This window comes from Emys orbicularis, chromosome 18 (genome assembly GCF_028017835.1).
Source record: "Emys orbicularis isolate rEmyOrb1 chromosome 18, rEmyOrb1.hap1, whole genome shotgun sequence".
NCBI classification, from domain to species: domain Eukaryota; kingdom Metazoa; phylum Chordata; order Testudines; family Emydidae; genus Emys; species Emys orbicularis.
This window is the reverse complement of record NC_088700.1, coordinates 13,954,495-13,977,671: the sequence shown is the minus strand read 5'-3', so window position 1 is coordinate 13,977,671 and position 23,177 is coordinate 13,954,495. Positions and strand designations below refer to the sequence as shown.

Below are 23,177 nucleotides of genomic sequence, written 5' to 3'. Positions count from 1 at the left end.
TGGATTGCCCCCAATTCTGAATACATCTCCCTGTTATTTTCCAAGGTACCACTGGGAAAAGGGGGAAAACTAAAGCAGGAATGAAACAGCCGGGAGAGCTGTTTTCCCCCCACTTCGGGCAGCTCTGAGAGCGGCTGCATCGGCAGAGAACAGAGGGGCTGGAAATGACATAATCACCAATTCCACACACCCCTACCCCCCCCCCCCCCGAGCCCTCCCACTCTCAGGCACTAGTGACTTCAATAGGATCCCCCCACTGTGGGGAGTCCCACCCAAGACCGCCCGGCTCCACCCCCTCTGTGTGGATCATGTACTGCCAGGTGGGCCCTGCAGGCTGCACCTGAATGTACATCATTCCGCTCCGCATCCCCTTCTGCCCTAGAAGCTAGTTTGGGAGGTGTTTTATTGGAAGCCTTTGCTGCAGGGGAGGGAGCCGCCATGAACAAGCTGCTGCCGCCACTCACATGGAGAGATGCGGGCGGCTCCATGTCAGAGGATGGGGTTGTCATGGCAACGGTATCTGCTCAGGCCTAGGCCCCCTGGGAGGGAGCTGGACTTTGGCTGCATCCCCTGGCTACCATTCATTGCTAATAAAGTTCAGCCGTGTTGAATGGGTTTGCCTGTGTGTTTAAGGACTTGAGGGCAGGAGAGCCCCAGCTAACGGGGAGCCCGCAGGATACCTGCTGCTCCCCCTCAAGTCAGTGGGAGTTCTGAGTGCTCTGAACCTCACAGGATTGGGCCCCACTGCTATCAGAGGAATTCACATCCAACGCTCCAGTCCAGTGGTAGAGACATATCTGAGCACAGGCAGACATATAGGGTGCCATGTCTCGAGGGCTCCAGAAGAGTGCAGGGCTCACTCCAAGCACTCTGCTGCAGGTTCCCAGGAGCCACCAGCAGGTGGGAGAAGAAAGGGTCTGGTGTGTGGGATCTGGTTGGAGCCCGTGCCAGTGCAGTCGGTACAAAGGATTCTGGGATACTCTGGGGAATGTCAGGAGCAAGGTAGTCAGCCCCATCTTGGCCCAGAATGCCACTGGGCAGTACAGTACAGCTTCACAGAGCACACATCATAGGGCTGAATTTGAAGCTGCTGTGAGCAATCCAGATCCCTTGAAATCAATGGAGTTTCACCTGCTGGTGACAGGTCTGAGGCTGGCCCCTTCTGGTCTGAGGCTGTATCTAGGATCCTGTATCAGAGGAAAGGGAGAAGAGAGACTTTAAATCAGGAGGAAGGCTGGATGGAGCAAGAGAGAAGGCAGCTGTTCCAGAAGGCTGTGGCTGCAGAGCAGAAGGCGCTTGCACCACAAGTGACTAGTGCATGCAGTGGTGGGCTTGGGGACAGAAAAGAGGCAAGTTCCTGTTGAGCGTGGAGTGGGAAGGTCTGTGGATTAGCTAGGGCAAGCCGAGGGAGGAGTTCAAAACAAGAAGGGCAGTTTTCCAGTTCCAGGACAAATGAACATGCTGCCAGCAGAGGATAGGAGGGAGTAATCATGCATCTGTGTACTTGAGGTAGCTGGGGAAGCCATAGAGAATGGGGTTGTAAGAGGAGATGAAAGCTTGGCTCTGGACTTCAGCAGAGGTGACATACTGTACACAGAGGGAATGCCAGGGAGGTGATGACAGGCAGATTTGCAGATGGAAAGCTTGTGGTTTAGGATGATACCTACGTGGAAGGCACATGGGAGGTCTGATTGCCCAAGAGAGAATAGTCTGCCTGAGACAATTAGCTGAAGGAAGCTGGGAGGAAACCACAAATTTACTTGGTCAAGATGGATGGGGAAGAATCATTAAAGGTGTCAAGAGATGGAGCATCGAGTATCATCAGGGTAGAGATGTTTCAGGTTAAAAAACAGAAAAAGGATTGAGGTGGTAGAGAGCAGGAGGAGGAAATGAACCTTCTGGGACTCCGTAAAGAAGGCATCTCCACCAGCAAAAGAGATTGATAGGTAGGACCAGATCCGTGACCAGAGAGCACTTGATATGCTACACAGCTATGGAAGGGACCCAGGAGGAGGAGTCCTCCATGGTGTCAAAGGCTTCCCTATGGTCCAGGATAGCGAGGCAGGAGAAAGCTTCATCAGCAGAAGAGAAGCCATACTCACTGTAATGTGGCTTCCAGGCTCTGGCCAGAGTGAAAATAGCCCACCAGAAAGGTGGTTGGAGAGCTGAGCTGGAGCAATGCTCTCTAGTGCTCTACTAAGAAAGGAGAGGGTGGCTGGTGACAGATGTAAAAGAACTGGGGCAGGAACGGATAAAGGAGCTAACCTACAGAGAAGGTCTGGAGAGCACGTAGACCTGTGGCAACAGAAGGAGTGGAAGGGGAGTAGACAGGAAGGTGTTGGGCATGGGGGCAACATTCTAACGAACCAAGGCCAGCTGTCATGCAAGTGCAGGTCTGAAGCATTTGCCTGTGGATGTGTGTGTGTGACCCTTTAATATCCTGCCAGCTGGACCACGGCTAGTGGTTCACCTCTAACTTCAGCCACCAAACACCTCAATGAACTCTGCTGGTGCTGGGGCAAGGCAGCCCTTATACCATATATCCAGATCAGAGACATGGGGGGGAATAGAACCACAATTTTTCCAAATCCCCATTGGTTTCAATGGGAGTTCTGTCAGTGGGAACGCGAGACCCTGGCCATAAATGGATGTGGCGATCACAGTTATTCGGTGTGTTAGCATTTAGCATCCCATAATCAAAAGGGATGACAAGGGGCTTCAAACCTCTAACCGCTGGAGTGAGCCAAACTTTCCTGTCCGTTACACCCTGGATTGCAGTGCACTTGCATCATTGGACCTGGGAATGTGGGCTACTAGGTAGAATAAGGAGGAGGAGGAAAAGGTGGAAATTAAACAAAGGAAACTTTGTAATAGTGAGATGCTTCAGACTCTGATATGAAGTGGTGGGAACCCCATCAGAGTAATTTCTAACTGGACAAAATGGGCCTTGTATCTGCATTACAGATGAGGAAACTGAGATGGCATGATTTGCCTGATGTGCTAAATGAGAATGGAACCCAGGAGTCTTAACTCCCAGGCCCCTCTGCACTAGATATTTCAGCGCTGGCCCAGAACGTGCAACTAACCCTGAACTGCGGGGCTGTGGGTCATGCCTGTATTAAGTGGTGCTCCAGGTTCTTTCTATACAAGAGAAGCCTGCATGAGTGTGTGTTGTGCAAAATAATGCAATGGGGGGGCCCAGTGGCACTCCCAGGTGTAAATCCAGAGCAACTCCTTTGAGATGCTGCACTGGTATATTGGAGAGCCCAGCCTGTCCCTCGCAGGAAGAGGGATCCAAGGTCTGGGCTTGTGTACGTGAGGGCATGTCCGGCTGTGATTATGGAGCTCCACTGGGCATTTGTGACTGGGCATCCCCTGCAGCCCTCTGGGAATCCTGTCATCTCTCCCTGACACGGAGTCTGAGCAGGGTGGTCCTGGCCCTGAGTCCCAGCTTCAGCTGATCCGAGACATTACGTCATTCCCTTGTCTCTCTCTAGGGGCGGGGGGGAGGGGAGGATTGGATGTTTTAGGCTCAGGTGCAGGAGTGTTAGTAAAAAGCTCATTTTTATGCAAAAAATTCCCTTTAAATCGGTCATTATTATTCATGATACTAGCAGACTAACAGAGTGGAGTTAACCCTTTCGTGGATGGGTCTCTTGTGTTACTCCTACGTGATCCATCCTTACCCACAGGGTGAGCTTTCCCCAACAGTGCACTGATTACAAATCAGATGAAGTGGCTTTTTTTTTAATTTTAGTTGCCCTGGCCCAGACTCAACCCCTCCCCCCTTCAAATCCTGACCACAATGCCACTCACTTCTCTGGCCTCCCGCTGGGAGGTGTCATCCAAATATGCTGATTGTTCCAACCTCACAGTTGTGTGCATGTGGGAGGGGGGGCATGGGTGGGGGGAAACAGCTGAAATGCTGAATAGCTTTGCAAGGAAAAAGCATCTATTTACATCTAGAGAAAGGATAGCATTAGAGCCTATGCATGAGCCTGTAGAAACATCGAACTACACCTAGCGTGGGGAGTAGGGGGATGGCTGGGGGGACAGGGCGGACTCGACCCAGTAACGGGCAGTGCTTTTATAATGGAAAGCTGGTTGCAGCCTAGCATCTTGGTGGCAGTCAAACTACTTTCCAATAGAAGTGACACGAGAAGCTGCTCCAACCAGGGAAGAAGGATGGTCTGCTAAAGACCTGCCTTGAAGTCCTGGTTCCAACCCACTTGAAGTGACTTGGCCCAGGCCACACATCTGGGAGGTTCTGCAGTTTTGGGATTTACCTATTTTTCTCGGAAAAATTCCCAGGTTTTGGTGGCGGGGGGGGGGGGGGGGAGGGGGGAGGCAGGAAAATCAGTATTGGGGATTTACCAATTTTCACCTGAATTTTGGGTGAGCCAGGACCCAGCTTCCCCCTTGCAGAGTCCCCACAGCTGCTGTGAATTGGGGGAGCTAGATGGGCAAAGAGCCAGCTCCCAGCAGCCCAGACCTCCCGACTGCTGCAGCAACAGACCCCCAGGGAGCACTCTCCTGCTACCCCATGAGCACCAGGCATGCTCCCCACCCACTGCCCCCCAGTGAGTACTTGGCTCCCCACCCCTTTTTTAAAAAAAACAAACAGCAATTTTCACCCATATTTAAAGTTTTGGAATAAACACTGAGAAATTCCCAGGAAATATTTCACAAAATCAAAACAAAAAAGACAAGGGCCTTACACAGATGTACTGTGCTGTGCCTTGGTTCCTCATCTATACATGGGGGAGAATACCTCTGTGACAAGGCAACCCCTCCCCAGGGCACCCTCCAAAGTCAGGTCATGGCACAACAGGTGCATCTGCCTCAGTTTCCCCATGCTCCAACCATAAAAAGGAACACAGTCTACTACTGTCCGATACAAAGTCCCATCTTTGGGCATAATTGATGTAGAGGTACAATAGTCCATAGAACCGCCATGGTAAAACTGTTCTCCCACTTCCCACAGTAAAACATACAAAGGTAGTGAGATTTTTCCATTCTTCCCCTAGGGATCTCACTTCCAGGTCACCCACCAGCACTTGGTTCCCTCCCAGTCCCTTTCTGCCCTTGTTCCAGAGCCCCACTCTCTAGACCATCCACGTGAAAATCACCAGTCTCGTGACTTAGACCCAAACACCAGCCAGTGATTCAGCCCTTTTCAGCCTCCCCTTATTGGCTCTCCAGCTCAGGAAGGTCAGCAGGCTAGCCCCTTTCCTGACACGCTCAGGTAGCTCTCACCTGCCCCTTTCCTTGCTCTTTCGCTCTGTGCTCACAGGCAGCTGGGGGACTCTCCAGGTCTCTCTCCTTCCCTCTAGGTCCCAGCCAGGCATCCTTTTAAGCCCAGTTGAGGGTTGGCTTCTCAGTCACAGGTGAGCTGGCCTCTTCCTTCTTAAAGAGCCAGTGTCACCCTGCGACAGCCTCTTTATTTCACAGGGACAACATCCATTAAAGTGCGAAGAGCTCAGATACTATGGTGAAGAGGGCCAGATAGAGAACATTGAATATTTCTGCAACAGCAATACAGATAGACAGACAGACCACTATAAAGAATGGGAAGTGAATTCTGCTACATAAATATCTTCGGGCACAATAGCCCGGTGTGGCCAAATTAACTGTAAGCACAACAGACATATTGCAAGGAGATGTTACCCCGTTGGAAACAGAGGGAAGCTTTGTATCATTTTGGTTGCTATCCCACGATGGAACAAAATTAAAGCCATCCCTCTTGCATCTCAACAGGTGTCTTATGTAGCTGTCTCCATATTGTTCATGGCAACATGTGAATGCAAGGGATGCGTGGATAGTACATGTGCGCGTCTCCCATGTGCACAGCCCAGAAAAATTAGTGCCAAACAAGCCAGAAGAGTAAGGGTTTGATTCAGTCCAAAACCTTCTGGCGGATCAAATTCCCAGCCCCACTTAGAAATTAAGCCTCATTCACCCGATAAGCCATGACTGAGCTGGCAGATATTGTAGTAGTGAGCATGGTAGCCCAGTCCAGGTGTAGGGTTTAGAATTGCATTGCGACGGGGTCCTGCAGTGCCAGCTGAGATGATGCGCTGGAAACAGAGGGAGCGCACTGTACACGCAGGAACCTACATTGAGGACTGTGCTGTAGTCACCTGCAGCTTGCTGCAGACAGGATCGCTGGCTCTGACCTTTCTTCCTCCAGCAGCTCTGCCTTCTGTTGCACTGGCGTCATTGGCTCCTGGCCTGCTGGGACTCTGACAGACAGAAATAACCCAATGATGTCATACAGTTTGGTGGCAGAGTAGGGAGGGCAGAGAGGAGGCTGTGTCCAGTGGGACCTCTCGTCCACTGCAGGGGAGTTGATTCAGAGAAGCATATGCTGCCCGAGTGGAGGAACAGGGGCATCAATACATCTCTCCTCCCCCGAGCGCGTGTGTGAACAAACACAGGCGCAATCAATCCAGGAAGAAAAGCAGTGAAGCAGCACAGCTGGCCCCAGGGGATGTGCAGAGTGAAGGGCTCCTCACAAGAGCCTTCTCGTGAAACCAGCTGTCATCTCGGGTTCCACTACAGACAGCACATCCATGCACCTTCCTGTGCACCCGGTGACGGGATCATTGTGCAGCTCATGTTAGCTGACAATTCTCTTTACGCATCATCCCCCTTCCCTCACCACAAGCCCCGATCTCTGTCGGTGACAGGCCATCCAAACCATCCTTACACTGCTGCCATCCGTAACTCGGTGTTGGTGGATCTCTGCTGTGCGGTGGCAGCTCTGTATTGGAGGGGATCCTTCTACAGCTGGTGGGGCTCCTATCTCCTTGGGGTATCTGGTGTGTCTAGGATGGGCCCTCTCCTCCAGCCAAGGGCAACTCCTTGGGTGCTGGTTCTGTTCTCGGGTGGTTCCTGGCATGTCCAGAGGAACGGAGTGGTGGCTGATGTGCACTTGTGCTCTTTCTAGTTCTCCAAGGAGAAGTACATCCTTGACTCTTCACCGGAGAAGCTTCATAAAGAGCTGGAGGAGGAGCTGAAACTGAGCAGCACGGACCTGCGCAGCCATGTGTGGTACCACGGGCGCATCCCCCGAGAGGTGAGGGGGAGCTGGGCTGCTGCTGGAAGCCCCTAGCCTTGGCTGCCTGCCCTGGAGAATCCGGGCTGGCCTCAAGCACTAGCGCAGCAAGAGACACCCTAAGGCCCATCTCCGCAGTGGGGCTTTGAACTCAACACCTTGCCCATTCTGCCACTGGCAGCAGGACTGGAAGGAGAGGGCAGGACGCTCTTGCCCCCTGCACTGGGACACCTCATGGCTGGATTTCCCCTTCAGGCAGCCTTGGGATATGATCTTGGTTGGGGCTGAGAAGAGAGACAGAGACCTATTGAGTGACAGGAAGAGGTGGAGAGAGAGGGAGCAGGCTGGTCTCACATGAGCCCAACTCCACTGGGAAAGGGTCGCTGGCCAGTCTGCATTGCCTCCGTGGATCTGTGCTGCAGGGAGCACTGCCTGGCCATGTGGTCATGGGACCATTCTGAGCAGCACTTGGGGGCACAAGCAGTTCCCTTGAACCCTGATGATACAAATACCCCCACCCCGTTAAGGGTCCCCTCAGCTCCTCTCCACTCACTTGAGCGGCCGTGGAACCAGCCTCTCTCTTCCCCCCCCCCCAAATAGTCTTTAGATCTAGCTTGGGGCAGATGGGGAGATGAATGCTTGGAGGAGGAACTCAAGTGCCCCACAAGACAATCCTGCTCTGTTCTGGGGTGGGCACAAAGGGACGTGGGTGTTGCAACACTCAGCATTGGCCTAACTTTTAGGCGCCTAGAAAAAAAAATGGCAGAAAGGACAGTGATCCACAAGTTTGGCACCGAGGCTCCCTGTGCAGTAACCAGGGGAGAGAGACACCTTACAATGCCATTCATAAAAGCCAGCATGCTAGGCAGGGAGCCGTCTGAGCTCACCAATGGGAGATCCCGACCAGGGGGATGTATGCTAAGCCCCGCCCCTCTGTCGAAGATAGGCGCCTATGTCAGGGCTGAAGGGAACACTTGGCCATGCTGGTGATCCACAAATGGGAACCCACCGCCTGGAGCCAGATGGCTTCAGCACCTAAGTGGTTTCTTGCAGGAATGAATTAGGCGCCTCCCTTGCTCCACATGCAAATGGCTGGAGGAGGAGCCGCCACCCACCTTATAACTTTTAGCCCAGAGCAAAGAGTGATTGGAGCAGGGGGATGGGCCTTGGGTCTCCCACCTCCCAGGTAGGTGTCTGGGCTCTAGAGTCAGCCTCTCTCTGGCTCAAGGACGGTTTCAGTCACTATCCACAGTAGAACGGTCGTTGGGCGAGAGAGAGAGCGAGTGACTCTGCGGCCCAGCGGTTCAGGTGATGGGGTCCAGCCCCCCTGCTCTGATCACTCTTCATTATTTATCCCCCATGGAACAGCTTCAACGGGAGATACTGAGAGCGCCCCACATCGGAATATCCCCTAGCTCAGTGGTTAGAGTGCTTGCCTGAGATGGGGGAGACCCCCGTTCAGAGCCTGCCCCCCTTTACCTAGGTGGCAGGGGAGAAATTGAACCACTCAGGTGAGCGATCGAACCACTGGACTAAAAATTAGAAGGTAGGCACCTTCCCCATCCCCTCATCTGGCCAGATTTTGAATGGCACCTGATTCTGTTGGCATGCTGAGGCCACCTACCAGATCGGGCCCTGTGCATGACTTAGGCTGACAAACGCCTGCCTTCCGCTGGTTTGGGATTCCCTCTGATGGTGGCAGATGGGTGCCTGGAGGTCTAGAGGGAGGCAGCAGTGCACATGTCCGGAGGCAGAAACCGAGGTGCCAAGGGAACTTTTACCCTGAAAACTTAGGCACTGAGGGAGTTTAGGCTCCTATAGGGTTCAGTGAGAGTTTTGTGGATCTCAGCAGAGCCTAAAACTGGGGCATAGGTCCCATCTTGGGAAACTCCATGAATCTGGCCCCCATTCTGTGTCCTGGCGGGTCTCTTCCCACCCCACAGTTTCAGGGGATGGGACTGAGATTCCAGCTCATGAAACAAGGAGCATTTTGAGAAGGAAGCTAGCAGAGCTCCCCCAAGCTCCTTGCAGCCACGTGAGAGGCCTGGATCAGGGGCCTGATTCACCACTGCCGTGCACCTGGTGGAATCACCTACCCCAGTGCAACATGGTGCAAAACGCAACCCAGTCAGAGCTGCAGCACTTTTGTAAATGACTGCACAAGGTGCAGGGCAGGGGAGAATCGGGGCCCGGGGCTGGGCCTAGGCTAGTGCCATCTCCCTCTTTCTCACCATGCGCCTAAGTCTTCTCCATCCCCTCCAGGATGAATTTATTTCATGATCCAAACACCACCCGCCACTCCCCCCACAGATCCCTCTCCCCCACTGACACCCATCCCCCACCCAGGTTATGGAAAGTTGCTTGTGGTGGCGCCCACCCAATATCTCACTCGGCCCAAGGCCCTGCTGACCCCAGGGCCAGCCCCACCCAGAGCAGGGGAGATCTGATCATCTCCGCCTTGCGTCCCCAGGTGTCGGAAAGCCTGGTCCAGAGGAACGGGGACTTCCTGATCCGTGACTCACTCACCAGCCTGGGGGACTACGTGCTGACGTGCCGCTGGAGGAACGAGCCGCTGCACTTCAAGATCAACAAGGTGATGGTGAAGTCCAGCGACGGCCGCACCCACATCCAGTACCTGTTCGAGCAGGAGAGCTTCGACAACGTGCCCGCCCTGGTGCGCTTCTACGTGGGGAACCGCAAAGCTGTCTCCGAGCAGAGCGGCGCCATCGTCTACTGCCCCATCAACCGCACCTTCCCGCTGCGCTACCTGGAGGCCAGCTACGGACTAGCCAATGGGAAGCACAGCGGGCCCCACAGCCCCGCCAGCCAGAAAGGGGGGCACATCAAGAGGCGGAGCATCACCATGACGGATGGATTGACGGCCGACAAGATCACCAGGGGCGAGGGGTGCCCCACCAGGTAACGAGATAAGTGAAAGGCGGAACGTAAGGGTCTCAGAGGGCCTTGGCATCTCACCACATCCCTGGGATTATCTCCCTTCGGGGAGACTAGCACCAAGAGGGGAAATGACTAGCCACAGATCACACAGCAAATCAATGGCAGAGCCCAGACTAGAACCCAGGAATCCCAACTCCTAGTCCCCAGCCCCCAACTTGCTGGACAACACACCAGAATAATCAGCAACCGGTGGCATTCCTCGCTAAGAGCCACAGAGCGCTTTGAGCTAACACCCCTCAGCGTCACCAGTGAGTCAGATCAGTTAAAGCTGCAGCAAGCATGCACAGGGCACCCGACCAGCTTGGTAGGGTTATACGTTCCGCCAATTTCATTTGATTGGATCTTTAAAAAAAAAAAAAAAAAAATACCCCGGCCTTGCCAAGCACACCAGAGATGGGAAATGGAAAGAACTGTCAAACTCTCACTTACTCGTCACTGCTCAGTTCTGCCCTCTGGTCAGCGTAGGCAGTGAAACCAAAACGAGTCAATTTCCCCTCATGTCTTGGCTATTTCTCCTGCACAGCCCCATGGGTCTGGTTTGGGTTACTGGCCCTCTAGGGGGAGGGTGGGGACAGGCTGGGGAGAAGAGAATGGTTAAATCCAAACGGCTGTCACTGACTGTTAATACACAAATAGCACAAACATTTCTCTTCTGACTTTGGTCCTACAGAACCTATGCGCTGGGCCTGAATTAGCGGACTGTCCTGAGCATTTCCTAGAGAATCAAGGCCTGGTTTCCAGAGGTGCTGAGCAGCTGCAGCTCCCATTGACTTCAGCTGGAGTCGAAGGTGCTCAGCACTCTTGAAAACCCCATCCCCACAGACTGGACTTTCAGCAGAGCTTCCCTACCACATACTTCTGAAAGCCTGGCTACTTGTGCTGGTGTGTAAACGGGAGCGGAGCTCTCCTGAAAAATCAAGTCCTATGTGCCCTCTCCTGAGATGTGGGCATATTACCCCAGCCACCCCTGAAGCCTGGGGACCAAATTCACTGCTGGCACAAACAGACACCAGTTCACTGACAGTTGCACGCATTTACACTGTGAATTTGTCCCTTGGCATCTACCCTGGAGCGTCTACAGGAGCCATGTGTTTTAGAGGGATCAGTGACTTGACCTATTTTTACCCCGCCCCCAGCGTATCCTTACCGCATCACCGAGATGTCATCCGGAACTGCGCAGTCAGCGTGGACCAAATCCAAGATCTCCATTCCCCAATGTCTCCCATCTCCGAGAGCCCACTGTCTCCGGCCTACAGCACCGGTAGGAATCCCTCAGCCCCGTGGAAAGCAGTCATACACAGAGACTCAAATGTGCATTATTCATAGTATGAAGAGTGGAACTGGGGAAAGAGGGGAGGGACTTCGCTTGGTGTGACACCAGAGGCTCAGGCATGCAAACTGGGCCGGGCTGCTACTAGATAGATACTAGCCCTGTGGCACATAACACTGGCCTCTACATGCTTAATACAGATCTTGTCAATGAGTCAGGCTTCACCCCTTCCTCAGCCCTAGTGGCCAGGTGCCACACTACAGATACTGCCTCAGTTTCCCCATTTGAGTTTGTAAGTCCAAAACAATTTTGTATCAAAGAACGACTAATCAACAGAAAACATGTCCCAAACAGGGAAAGACCTTCAATTTGAGTCTGATGCCACTCCTAGCTCTGTTGTTGGGGTGCCCCCTCTTGCACAGTCTCTGGATCCTCCCTGGATAAAGAGCTTCCTGGAAGCTGGGGTACTGTTCTCGCCAGTCCTTCAGTTCTCTTTACATAAATAACCCTCAGTCCTCCTTTCTGGAGCTTAGGATACTGCTGTCATCAGGACTTTGCTTATTTTTCCCATCTCTCCTACCCGGCACTGGGGTTCAGTTCTCAACAGTCCTTCCCATAACTGGTTTAGGAAGCACTCCCCTTGTGCATTGTGGGGGTCTCCTCTCTCCAAGAGCTCTCTGTCCCCAACTGATCACCATACTGATTCCTCTCCAACTGAGTTCTGCTGACCTTTATATTAAAATCAGGTACTTACCTATCAGTTAAGCACCAACCAGCCAGCTGGATGATCAGTTAGCCCCTGGGCAATCAATTAGCCCCAAGGCTGGCTCACCAGCTTTAGTCATGGGTAAACTGGCCCCAATTTCCTCCAAAAGGCCTGTCACCCTATGACAGATCTCTTTCCTACAACTCTACCTGCCTGCTGCATCACTTACTGCTAATGAAACACCAACTGTCTAAAATAACCCCTCTTCAGATTAAGGGAAAACATCCAGAGAGAATGAAAGTCCAGTCAGAGAGAGCATAGTGTGAGAATCTCCTATGTAACAGGCTGCAGCCACTCTGAGAACACAATGGCTGCTGTCTTTGCACACAGGCAGATCTTAGAAACTTAAAGGAATAGTACACAGAAAACAAGGGCCTCAATCTTTCCTAACTACCTACATCACACTGATGCCATAAAAAAAAAAACCCCACACCACCATTTAAAAAGAATCAGCTAGTCTGGAATGAGACGGGGGGACTAAACCCTAGGGTGGTACAACTGTTAGAAACTATTCTAATTTCTGCCAGTCCTTGGCAACCTCAAATATAACATGGGCTCAAAGTCCTGCCCTCTGACTGGCTAGAAGTTCTTACGATCATGACAAAGATATTTGTAACTTCATAGGTCCCGATCCAGATTGTCTGTTCTATCTGAGAGCTGGGTCTCTTGCATCTCTCGGTTTGGCCTGCAGCATGCATGTTTATGCGTGTGCCTGGGATGCATGTCTCTTCTCTGATCTACAGTAACTGGGTCTCTTCTTCCCTCTGCAGTGACTCGGCTAAAGCCCCAAGGGGGTCAAGCTGGTGGCATAACCCCAGCCTCTCCCGTCATAAGAAGATCCAGCGAGCCACAGCTGTGTCCAGGAAACAACCCCCTGACAGACCTGGCTGATAGCACCCACTCCACTCCCTGCCATGGGTACTCCACGGCCTCTCCTTCCCCCTCTGTTAACAGCTATAGCGACCCGGACACAGGGCATTACTGCCAGCTCCACCCCACCTCTCCTGTCGGCCAGGAGAGGCCGACTCATGACACCAAGCCGCTCCCCACTAAGAGCTATGTGGAGAGGTTGAAGGTGGAGGGGGGTCAGAGGGTGACTGCAGAGAACGGCTCCAGCGAGGCAGGGCAGAGGATGAAAGGGGAGCAGGACATTGTGGGCTTTGTCTCACCCACTGTGGAGATGGGCTCGTCTTTCAACCCTGTGGCGTTCCAGTCCCTGCTGATTCCCCTGGAAAACAAGCCTCTGGAAATGGCTGTGCTTAAGAAGGTGAAGGAGCTCCTGGCAGAGGTGGATGCCAAGGCCCTTGCCAGACACATCACCAAAGTGGACTGCCTGGTATGACTGGAGATTTGGAGGGTGGGGAGGGCGATGTCATTCCCATGACCTGCTGCCTTGAACTAACCCCTCCCTTGCTGGGCTTGCTGGAAGAGCTGACATTTAACTAGAGAATGTAGCGTCTCAAAGAGACCTATCTGGTGCCAGCTGAGCAGATGAGTGGGGTCTGGTGGACTGAGCACGGAGCTGGGATTGACCATCTTTGAGTTTTAATCCCAGATCCACCAGTGACTCTGTAACCCTTGGCAAGTCACGTCAGTGCTCTGTGCCTCAGTTTCCCAATATGTAAAATGCATGTGTGTGGCTGAGGTCTCAGGGTGTTGTGGGGGCAAATTAGTATTACCAGTGCTCTAGGGGCATGAGGGGAGTTGAGTCTCTTTTGGTCCCATTCAGCCCTTGGCCTCTCTGAGACCGCTGACAAGGGGACAATCAATGCCAATTACGTGAGAGCTCATTGCGAGGTGAGGACTTGGACTGAGACAATCCACCTCATTTTGCACAGGCCACCTACTGGGGATCAGCTGGGCCCACCCTGGTCACCACCACCCCTGGGCTGGATGGGAGCCAGCTTCCTAGGGCTGGGTTGTAATCAAAGAGCACTGTCCATTCTCAAAGCCATTACATTCCTCCCGGGCCCCTGTGCGTGAGGTAGGGCAGGATTATCTGGGGACCAGGGAGAAGTGTCCTGCCCCAAGCCAGGCAGTCATTGGCAGAGCCAAGACTAGAAGCCAGATCTCCTGACTCTCCCACCTGTGCCTCAAGAGGCTCCATACTAGCCATCCCCTGCCAAGGACACTGCTGAGGCTGTGTCCTCAAACACCTGCCACCGGCCTGCCCCGTCCATGCCATTTCACTTCCAGAGTTTGTTTCCATCTAGGGTCTGGACACTGGTTCTCGACATCAGGGGATCTTGGGCTTTAGGGCCAAACTCATCCCTTGGGGTAAATGGGTGCATCTCCATTTGCTCACAGGGTTTAGTACCTTCTCTCTCTCTCTCTCTCTCTCACACACACACACACACACACACACACACACACACACACACACACACACACACACACAACCCCTCTCTGTCCATCTCTTGGCGTGCCCTGTGTGTGTAAACCCCGCACTGGCAGCAGCTCAGGGAGTCCCAAGCATCAGTGCTTTCCTGGCTGAGCCTGCTGTGTGATGAGGCCGGGGGAAGACCTAAGCTTGTGGCTGCCTCACAGCGGAGCCTGTCCAGAGCGAAAACTTTCTCTGCACTGAGCCAAGCCCCCTCCCCTCAATCAGAGGAGCTTCAGCTGCTTTCCCTCTTTGTTGCAGGTTGCTAGGATACTGGGTGTTACCAAGGAGATGCAGAGGCTCATGGGAGTGAGCTCAGGCATGGAGCTGCTCACCCTGCCCCACGGCCATCAGCTTCGACTCGACCTCCTAGAACGGTAGGCTGGGAAGCAAAGGGGCAGGGGGCCCGTGGGACTTGGGAAAGCAAGTGCTGCCCTGGCTCCTGTCTCAGGCAACCCTGCCTGACTCCAGAAGAGCCGTGGGGCTCAGCCCCACTCGGTTAGGTATCTCACTCTGGATCTCGGGGACTAGCTGTTGCCACCAGATTTGGCAAGTTTGGCCTGTGGTTCCGAATGCAGCTTCCGTCGCCGTACAATGCTCTGCCCCCAATCTGCTTTCAGTGGGTTATTGAAACGACAGCAACAGGCCCCAGAGTAATGGCCCTGGAGACTGAAATCCTCAGTTTAGCCACACACCCCAGGCAGCTGCAGTGCAAGCATCACACCCAGTGCTGGCCTCCCGATGGGCCTCAAACCTGACCTTGATGGGCCACCTCTAGGGGGAGTCCAGGCTCCATGACACCATTCAGTCCTCAGCCTCTCTGCTGAGCCTGCGGATAAGGCCTCCAGTTGTGTCCCACTGGACTGAGGCAGCCAATGCATTGCATGTGGGGAACCACAGAGCCGTCATGATGGGGACATCTTCTGGCCACTCCCCACTTGGGTCAGACTTGAACCAGCGGCCAAGACGCTCCATATCCCCTCGCCACCTCCTAACTCCCTTGCCTTTGCTTCCTTCCTCATCTGACATCTCAGCCTCTCTGTTTCCTCCCACGTCAGGTTCCACACCATGTCCATAATGATTGCGGTGGATATCCTGGGCTGCACAGGCAGCACGGAAGAGAGGGCAGCCCTGCTGCACAAGACCATCCAGCTGGCTGCCGAGCTGAAAAGCACCCTGGGGAACATGTTCAGTTTTGCTGCTGTGATGAATGCGCTGGAAATGACCCAGGTAGCAAAACCCCTCTGTGGCGAGCGCTCGGCTCAGCCTGGCCCCTTCTCCCACCCCCCCTCCCCAAATCACACACACCTCACTGCATCCCTCAGGCTCCTGGAGCCCCAAACGCCAGCACGTTGGGGTGGGGGAAGAGTGGAGAGAGAATATTGTGGGGGACACGGGGTCCAGTTCATCCTGGGTATAACTCAGAACAGTGCTTGAAGCAGAGTAGAGCTATAGGGAAATGGCGAGGATGGGAACATCCCCACCCCCCGAAAATGGCCTGGTCCCATACGGCCATGATTTGGTATTCTTTGCCGGGCTGTATTATTCGCAGGAAACGAAGTCGCCGTCCAATATGATACAATCACTGCTTTAAGGCTCCAGCATCTCGCAATCCAAGCTGCTCCCTTCAGAAGATAGAATTCAACTTTAAATCAAGCCCAGCTGGGAACTCACTTTCCCCTAGTACAAAGGAACTGGAGCTGCTCCCTGCCCTCCCCATCTCTCTCACTGTCCGTCACCAGCCACGGAGGAAGGAAAAAATACCAGCAAAGCAAAAATTCTTTTGATGAGCTCTCAAGTTTCTCACCACTGCTGCACGGTCAAGCTTAGAGATGCCCAGAGAGCTGGCACAACTAAGGGAGTCCGCAGAGGGGACCGGGAGGGGAGGCTGCAAGTTAGGGCCGAGGTTTATAGCAAAGCTGTGGGGGATCCTAGATGAGCGCAGGAGGAGGTGTGGCAGGGTAGGAGCGAGGCGTGTTAGCTGAGCTGTCTGGGTGTCCTTGGATTGGAATAGCAGGAAGGCTGCAGCTCAGGACTGAGGTGCTTTGGCAGATCCACCCAGAATTAGTCTGTCCCCAGCTCTAGCTGGTGCTGCTGGTCCCTCGTGAGTGTCGGAATCCCAGTGCGTTAGTGGGACAGTCCCTGTAGAGCTGAGAGCATGCTGCTGCCAGTCCCGTGGTCAGACCCCTCCTTTGCTGCTGCTTCCAGATCTCGCGGCTAGAGCACACCTGGATGGCGCTGCGCCAGCGGCACACCGAGGGGGCCATCCTCTATGAGAAGAAGCTAAAGCCCTTCCTGAAGAGCCTGAATGAAGGAAAAGGTAACGGGGAGGAAGAGTCGTTCGCCTGGCATTTCTCTTTCCCCTGTGCTCTGCTCTGAATCTCTCTCTCAAAGGTCCGTACAATTCCCCGGAGCTCTGGATGGGCTAGCCCCTGTCCCATTTTCCCATATCATCCACTGAACGAGTGAGAGGAAACTGGCGTGTCCAGTTACATCCACCTGGCTTCCTGCCAGACTCTTCATCATCCTGATGGGTATTTCCATAGTGAGAACCCCCTGGAAAGGGGCAGCCCCCAACACCATGGCCTCTCTGCCAGTCACCCAAAACATCCCTCCTACCCCACTCAACCCTCCCCTTGCCCCCTCTTCCCCATTCCAGTCCCTGGTGGCTCTACTCCTCCCCTCCCCTTGGGACCTAACTCCACCCTATGGCAGCAGCAGCTCCTTCCAAGACCTCTGAAGTCATGGGCCACCAAACGCCACTGGGGCTGCCAGGGTGGGATTGCTGCCTGTGATCTGTCCATGCTTCCTCCTCCATGAGCTTCCCCCTGCCTAGCAAGGCCAAGGGCATTACAGTCAGCGATTGCACACTGCTGCTAGGATGCAGAAGGTGCAAGACCCTGCAGAAGCTGCAACCCCAAGCTAATGGAGTCCAGCTGTTCACTTGTCCACAACCCGTGTGCTCCGGAACGCCTGCCTCCCCGTTCCAACCAGTCCTGCCTCTTCTGTTTAGTGACCTAGGTGAAATGAGTTGACTGTCCCAGACCCCTCTGTAGAGGAGAGGTGTCCACATCTCACAAACTGCCATAACTGGTACTAACTGACCCCCTTGTTGGTAGTGAGAGACCAAGGACTGGACTGCCCACTTGCTCCTGGGAGGGTCTCCCTCCTCTCTGGGGTAAAGACTGGGGCATGTTGGGAAGTGCCTGGAATCTTGTCCAGACTGTACCTGTTCTGTAGCTATCTGGAGGGCACCGGTCCACAGGGCTCTCAGTCTTGCACCTCTCACCATGACAAACTTTGAGGGTGAGCGTATGAAGTGGCCCCTTTGGCTCTTGAAACATCAGGCAGTAGCCAGGGAATTCAGGATGTGGGTGTGTTCTTGTTCTCTTGCAGAAGGCCCTCCGCTGACCAACACCACCTTCCCTCATATTGTGCCCCTTATTACACTCCTGGAGCGGGATGCCGCGCTCCTGGACAGCCCGGAGCCCTGGGAAAACACGGACAATGGCGTGGAGGTTGTCATGGCCCACCTGGAAGCAGCGCGGATGGTGGCGCATCATGGGGGACTGTACCATACCAACGCAGAGGTGAAGCTTCAGGGTAAGGAAGCATTGAGTCTGATCTGTGATATCCAACTCATTTTGGGCCAAAGAGCCCCTCCAGGCTGCACCAGATATCCCACTGGCAAGGGGAAGGTCCACACAACACTAGATCTTCCTCTTCCCATCCCTGTGGAGTTGGTTCCACACCACAGAGGGTGCCCCGCTGTCAGAACTGGGGCCGTTCTCCTGTACAGAAGTGGGGATGCCAGGCTGCTGGCAGTAAATAAGTGGTCTGCATTTACCCCTGTGGAAAAGGGGACTCACCACTGGAGCACCCCCATGTGGCTGGGTATGGCATAAAAGGTTATCAGCACCACCTGCAGTGGTCCATCTCCTCTCCCAACTCAGAGCTCCAGCCAGGTCAATTTCACCCCATCCAGCATAACAGAAAGTTCAACAACAGTCCAGCATCCTGACAAAAGCTCTTCAGTCCCAGGTCCTCACACCCTTCTCTTAGGGCTCTCCACTGTCCTTATCCCCATCTAATGGGCCTCACACCACCTTCCCCAGGGACTGGTAGGGAATCCAGGCCCTCCCTCTAGTCTGCGTTCCAGTCCAAGAGACTCTATAACCAGCAGCCAAGGTCTGCTCTGTCAGACTCCTTTCTGTTGCCTCCCTTCCTACTGTAGCCTATCAGCTGGCCCCTCCCACAGCCTCTCCAGGTTTACTTTTCTCTCAGGGCCAGGCCATACAGGGCTCCCGCTGGAATCCCCCAACAAAATCAAAGTACAAATGGAAACCCACTTCTGCTGTCCTTGGGCTTGACCTTTCATCCTTCTCTGCTCCTCAGTTTAACACCTCCCTGGGCTCTCTCCTTGGAAGTCCAGATTCTGCCCTATCTTCAGGGCTCCTCACCACCAGAGCCCGCTCCATCCCCAATGGCTGTTCTGTGTAACTCCTGGCTTCCTGCTAGACTTCTCTACTCAGGAGAGGATCCCAGGGCCAATTCTGCCTTTGGGTTCCTTCTTGACCCTCCCACACTCTCTGGTCCCAGGGAGTGACTGCAGAGTTCTTCACTGTCTCTTCCTGCAGCACCTTCTGCTTCAGACTTCCTGTCTTTGTAGTACCACCCAGCTGGGCTTCATCATCAGATATGCCTGGCCCACCCTCCAGGTGCAGCCAGGTAGCATAATTGGCCTCTCCAAGCCACATTAACTCTTTCATTGCCTCCATGGGGTAAACACCCATCACACCCCCAACGCTTCCCCCTAGATTCTCCTAAGCTGGGTTACACAGCGGTTCCCAGCAATCGTGAGTTGCAAGTAGGGTGACCAGATAGAAAGTGTGAAAAATCTGGGTAGGGGGTAATAGGCACCTGTATAAGAAAAAGCCCCGAATATTGGGACTGTCCCTTTAAAATCAGGACATCTGGTCACTCTGAATTGCAAGTCAAGGAAGAATCTGGCCCATTGTGTTTGAAGGGACTTTGAACAGAGTGTCATTAAGGCCTTGGACTGGATGTGGGGTAACTCGTAGCTTATTGCAGGACTATTAGTAAGAAGGTCCATGTTTCAGCCAATCTCTCTCCAGGATAGAGACAGGCATTGTGTGGCTGAACCATCAGCCTCCCAACCCTGCTCCTGGAATAACCCTTTTACCATGTGCTCTCTTGAGCTCATGGCCCCAGGCCAGTTTGCTTCTCCCGGAGAGCTGGAAGGGCAGAGGAATCCCAGTTGCTTCCTGCTGCTCCATTTAGGCTAGGGTAGTTCAGAGCATGCATGTGGTGAGCTTGTCCCTGGTGGGCTGGCTTCTCTCTGACGCTCTTGGGTCTTGTGTCCTTTGCAGGATTCCAGGGCAAGGCTGAGCTCCTTGAGATCTTCAGCACTGAGTTCCAGATGCGTCTCCTGTGGGGCAGCCGCGGTGCTGAGAGCAGCCAGCGGGAACGCTACGAGAAATTCGACAAGGTCCTCACCGCATTGTCCCACAAGCTGGAGCCCTCTGTGCGGTTCAGTGAACTGTAACCGACGTGGGACTCGGAGTTAAACTCACAGGGGGAGGGTGGCACCAATCAGTCCTTCAAGAGGCCAAGTAACCAGGTCCCCAGTCTGCAAGCCAGCCCACTCCTCATGCAGCGAGGGGGGCTAGGAAGCTGTGGGTACCACAGACCCAGAAGGGGAGCCAGCCAGGTGCGAGGGCGTGAGGAAGAAAGCTGGCATTTAACATCTGCAAAGGAAAGAACTGACCAGGGGTGAAATCGCGGCATTGGGATGGGTACGTAGCTCTCTGGAGAAAAGAAACCTTCTGAAAAGTTCCAGCATGCCCAGACTGATGGGGGAGGGAGCCCAGAACAGCTATTGATATAGGTCCATCCGTGCTCCGCACATGCAAAGTTACAGGAGGCTGCATTTTAATTTCCACCCAAAGCAGTGACCTCCCGTCCTCAACCACCAATACAAATCAATAGTGGAATCTCACTAACGGACCCTCCCCACTAACATCCTATCGAAATTCCCTGGGCAGTCCCGGTGCAAATGTTTTGAGCTGCACTTTTGTGGAGGAAGGAGAGCGCTGATCACTCCCAGCCATGGGACCTCCTGCTGATTCTCAGCTGTAGTTTAGGCCAGTGTGTGCATCCCAGCTGATCTACACAAAGATGCCTGTGAAGCCAGAAATCCACCTCCTCTGGCCCTGCAATCACAAGGTATCTCATTACCGTTGTGTTCTTCATTCAGCCTTGCTGGTTCTCAGCCACGTGGGGTCCAGTTGCTATGATCACCCAGTGCCGCCCCCACTCGTACAGCCTGTTGGCCTCAGATATTTTATCTTTTCTCTGTCTTGTCTGAGGCCTCTTAATTCTGCCTGTAAATAAATTTCACATTTACTTCTTGATGTACAGACTTGTGAGGGCGTTCTTGTAAATAATTATGCTCACGTCATTTCGTCTTGTAAATAAGTGTACATAGATCATGGGGGAAGTGGGGGTTTTTTGTTGTTGTTTTTGGTTCTTACATACAATAAACTTTTATGCTCTTCCTCAATGGACTCACATCTTTGGAGAACATTTTAAAATACTTTTCTATAGTGACACAAGCTCGTACCATTCAAGGTGCGTTTGTACTGACGCCCCAAGTGTCGGTGGTGTCTATGTATTGTGCCCCAAGCATCGATGGTGTTTCTTCTTTTGTTGGCATTACTTTAGAAATTTAATGCACCTGGGGCATACAAATGTATCCTAGGCACAGCAGAGCTCCTTCTGAGGACAATGCATTCACATACCTTCAAAAGATCAGTGGGCTTCTTCTGATAATGTGTTTGTTGCCTAGTGGGGACGACTCATCAGCTTATGTTCAAAATCAGATGGTCCCCAGAGTTTGAGGTCCACTAAGGGCTTCAAAACATTATCAGACAGTAGCCCAGTCGGTAGGGCTGGGACTAACCCACTCAGCCCTGAATGCAACAACATGTAGCATGTAACAGACACCTGAGGGTGTCATCAGCACCTAGCTCTAAAAACCTATCCACCTTTTCATCTTCTTTGCTTTACACCAGAACAAGCTGTCTACCCATCCGTTCATAAACGATCATTGCTGGTTATCACCCAGCCATCCTCTGGGCCTGGCATTTTCAGCCAACTGCAGGGTAAAAACCTCTCCAGAACTTCTTAGAACTCCTGATTGGCTTGTACATTTTTTCGCTTTGCTGTAATTCTGGTGACCACACCAGCCTGTTCTGGCTGATGGTTGGACTACGGGCTCCAAAGCCGACTTAAAGTAAAACCACTCAAAACCTAGGCTTCGGGGAATTCTGTTTATCCCATTGGAAATGCTGTGGCTGCTGCTAGAAGGCTGCGGCTGTGATTGCGAAAGGACTGGAAGAAGATCCATGAGGTTGTACAGGGAGAGGAGGAAGCCAAGAGACAATATGTGCTGCACCTTTTGGAAAAAATTGGAGAGCTACTGATTTAGTGAGAAGACGCCACCCCGTGGTGCTTTTAGAGTTGCGTAACTCAAAGTGTCTTATCACTACAGCCTATGTTGGTATAATTTATGTCGCTTAGGGATATGAATAAACTACCGCCCTGAGCAACATAAGTTAAACCAACATACACGCCTGTGTGCACAGCACTCAGGTGAGGTAATAGTATCTTTTACATCACCTACCTTGTCTCTTTCATATCTACATTACCACTTATGGCGGCAAAACTTATGTCGCTCAGGGGTGTGAAAAAAACACACCTCTGAGCAACATAATTTTCACCAGCATAAATGGTAGTGTGCACAGCACACAGCTTCTCCCGCCGACATAGCTACCGCCGCTCGTTGGGGGTGGTTTAATTATGTCCTCTCCCATCGGCATAGAGTGGCTACACGAGAGATCTTACAGCAGCGCAGGTGCATCAGTACTGCTGTGCCCCTGTATGGTCTCTAGCGTAGACACAGCCTCATACCCTGGGACCAACACGGCTACAACAACACTGCAAACAATTATCAAAGTGGGGAGGGGGGTGGCAGCAGGGGGAGGGGGTAATTTACCAGTAAAAGCTGGCTGCTAAAAAGGCAACAGCCTGACACTGCCAGCCATCCGCCTGAGCTCAGGTCCCTAGAGTCCTCTCGTGCCCCAAACCAGCAGGCTTGCAAGCGCTGAGGAGTGACTATGCTCAGTCCTAAGTCAAGAGGGGCATGCTCAGCGATCCTCCCAGCAACCTCCTCTGTTCAGTGCTGGGAGCAGGGGATGGACAGGCTCCAGAGAGAGCTGCTTCAAACTCTTTTTTGTTAGAGGGAACCTGTTTGCAATGCCAAGGTGCACAAGGCAAAATGAGAGGGTGAAAATGGGGCCCCCAGGAGCGCTCCCATACCCCGAAATAGCAAATTTACCTGTGTACTAATCACCAGTTGTGAGTTTAAGCGAGATCCTCACTCGTGCTATGCAGAATGCATGTCTTGGAAGATTCTGTTAGCTGCACCCATCCATGAGTGCAGCAGCTGCTGGTTCCCCCTGTACGGCTTCTATCATGTGGAGTGACTTCTCTCTAGCTCATCCTCTCATCGCTGCTCCATCTCATTTCAAATCTCAGGTGAAAACCTCTCTCCTCGCCCTTGCCTTAGGTTCCCACAAATGCAAGTTTGTCTGGCGGGGCAAGCACATGCATCCCAACACTGACTAAAGAGGGCAACGTGACCTGGGCTCCCAGTTATTTTGAG

General features: G+C 53.1%; 1 protein-coding gene across 4 annotated transcripts in view; it reads left to right on the top strand.

Annotated features, from left to right (window-relative positions):
* Positions 1–21,001, top strand: part of SH2D3C (SH2 domain containing 3C) — a 55,507-nt gene extending 34,506 nt beyond the window's left edge. For 3 of the 4 annotated variants that reach the window (XM_065418693.1, XM_065418695.1, XM_065418694.1), the window contains 9 exons: positions 6,950–7,078; positions 9,528–9,976; positions 11,152–11,276; positions 12,822–13,387; positions 14,693–14,808; positions 15,490–15,661; positions 16,640–16,751; positions 17,828–18,034; positions 19,822–21,001. In XM_065418693.1, the coding sequence (XP_065274765.1) occupies positions 6,950–7,078; positions 9,528–9,976; positions 11,152–11,276; positions 12,822–13,387; positions 14,693–14,808; positions 15,490–15,661; positions 16,640–16,751; positions 17,828–18,034; positions 19,822–19,997 (2,052 nt within the window). In that variant the 3' untranslated portion in view covers positions 19,998–21,001. Of the gene's footprint in view, positions 1–2,381; positions 2,394–6,949; positions 7,079–9,527; positions 9,977–11,151; positions 11,277–12,821; positions 13,388–14,692; positions 14,809–15,489; positions 15,662–16,639; positions 16,752–17,827; positions 18,035–19,821 lie in introns of those variants that run through there. The other variant, XM_065418696.1, reaches the window with a different exon arrangement.
* Positions 21,002–23,177: the final 2,176 nt, after the last annotated feature.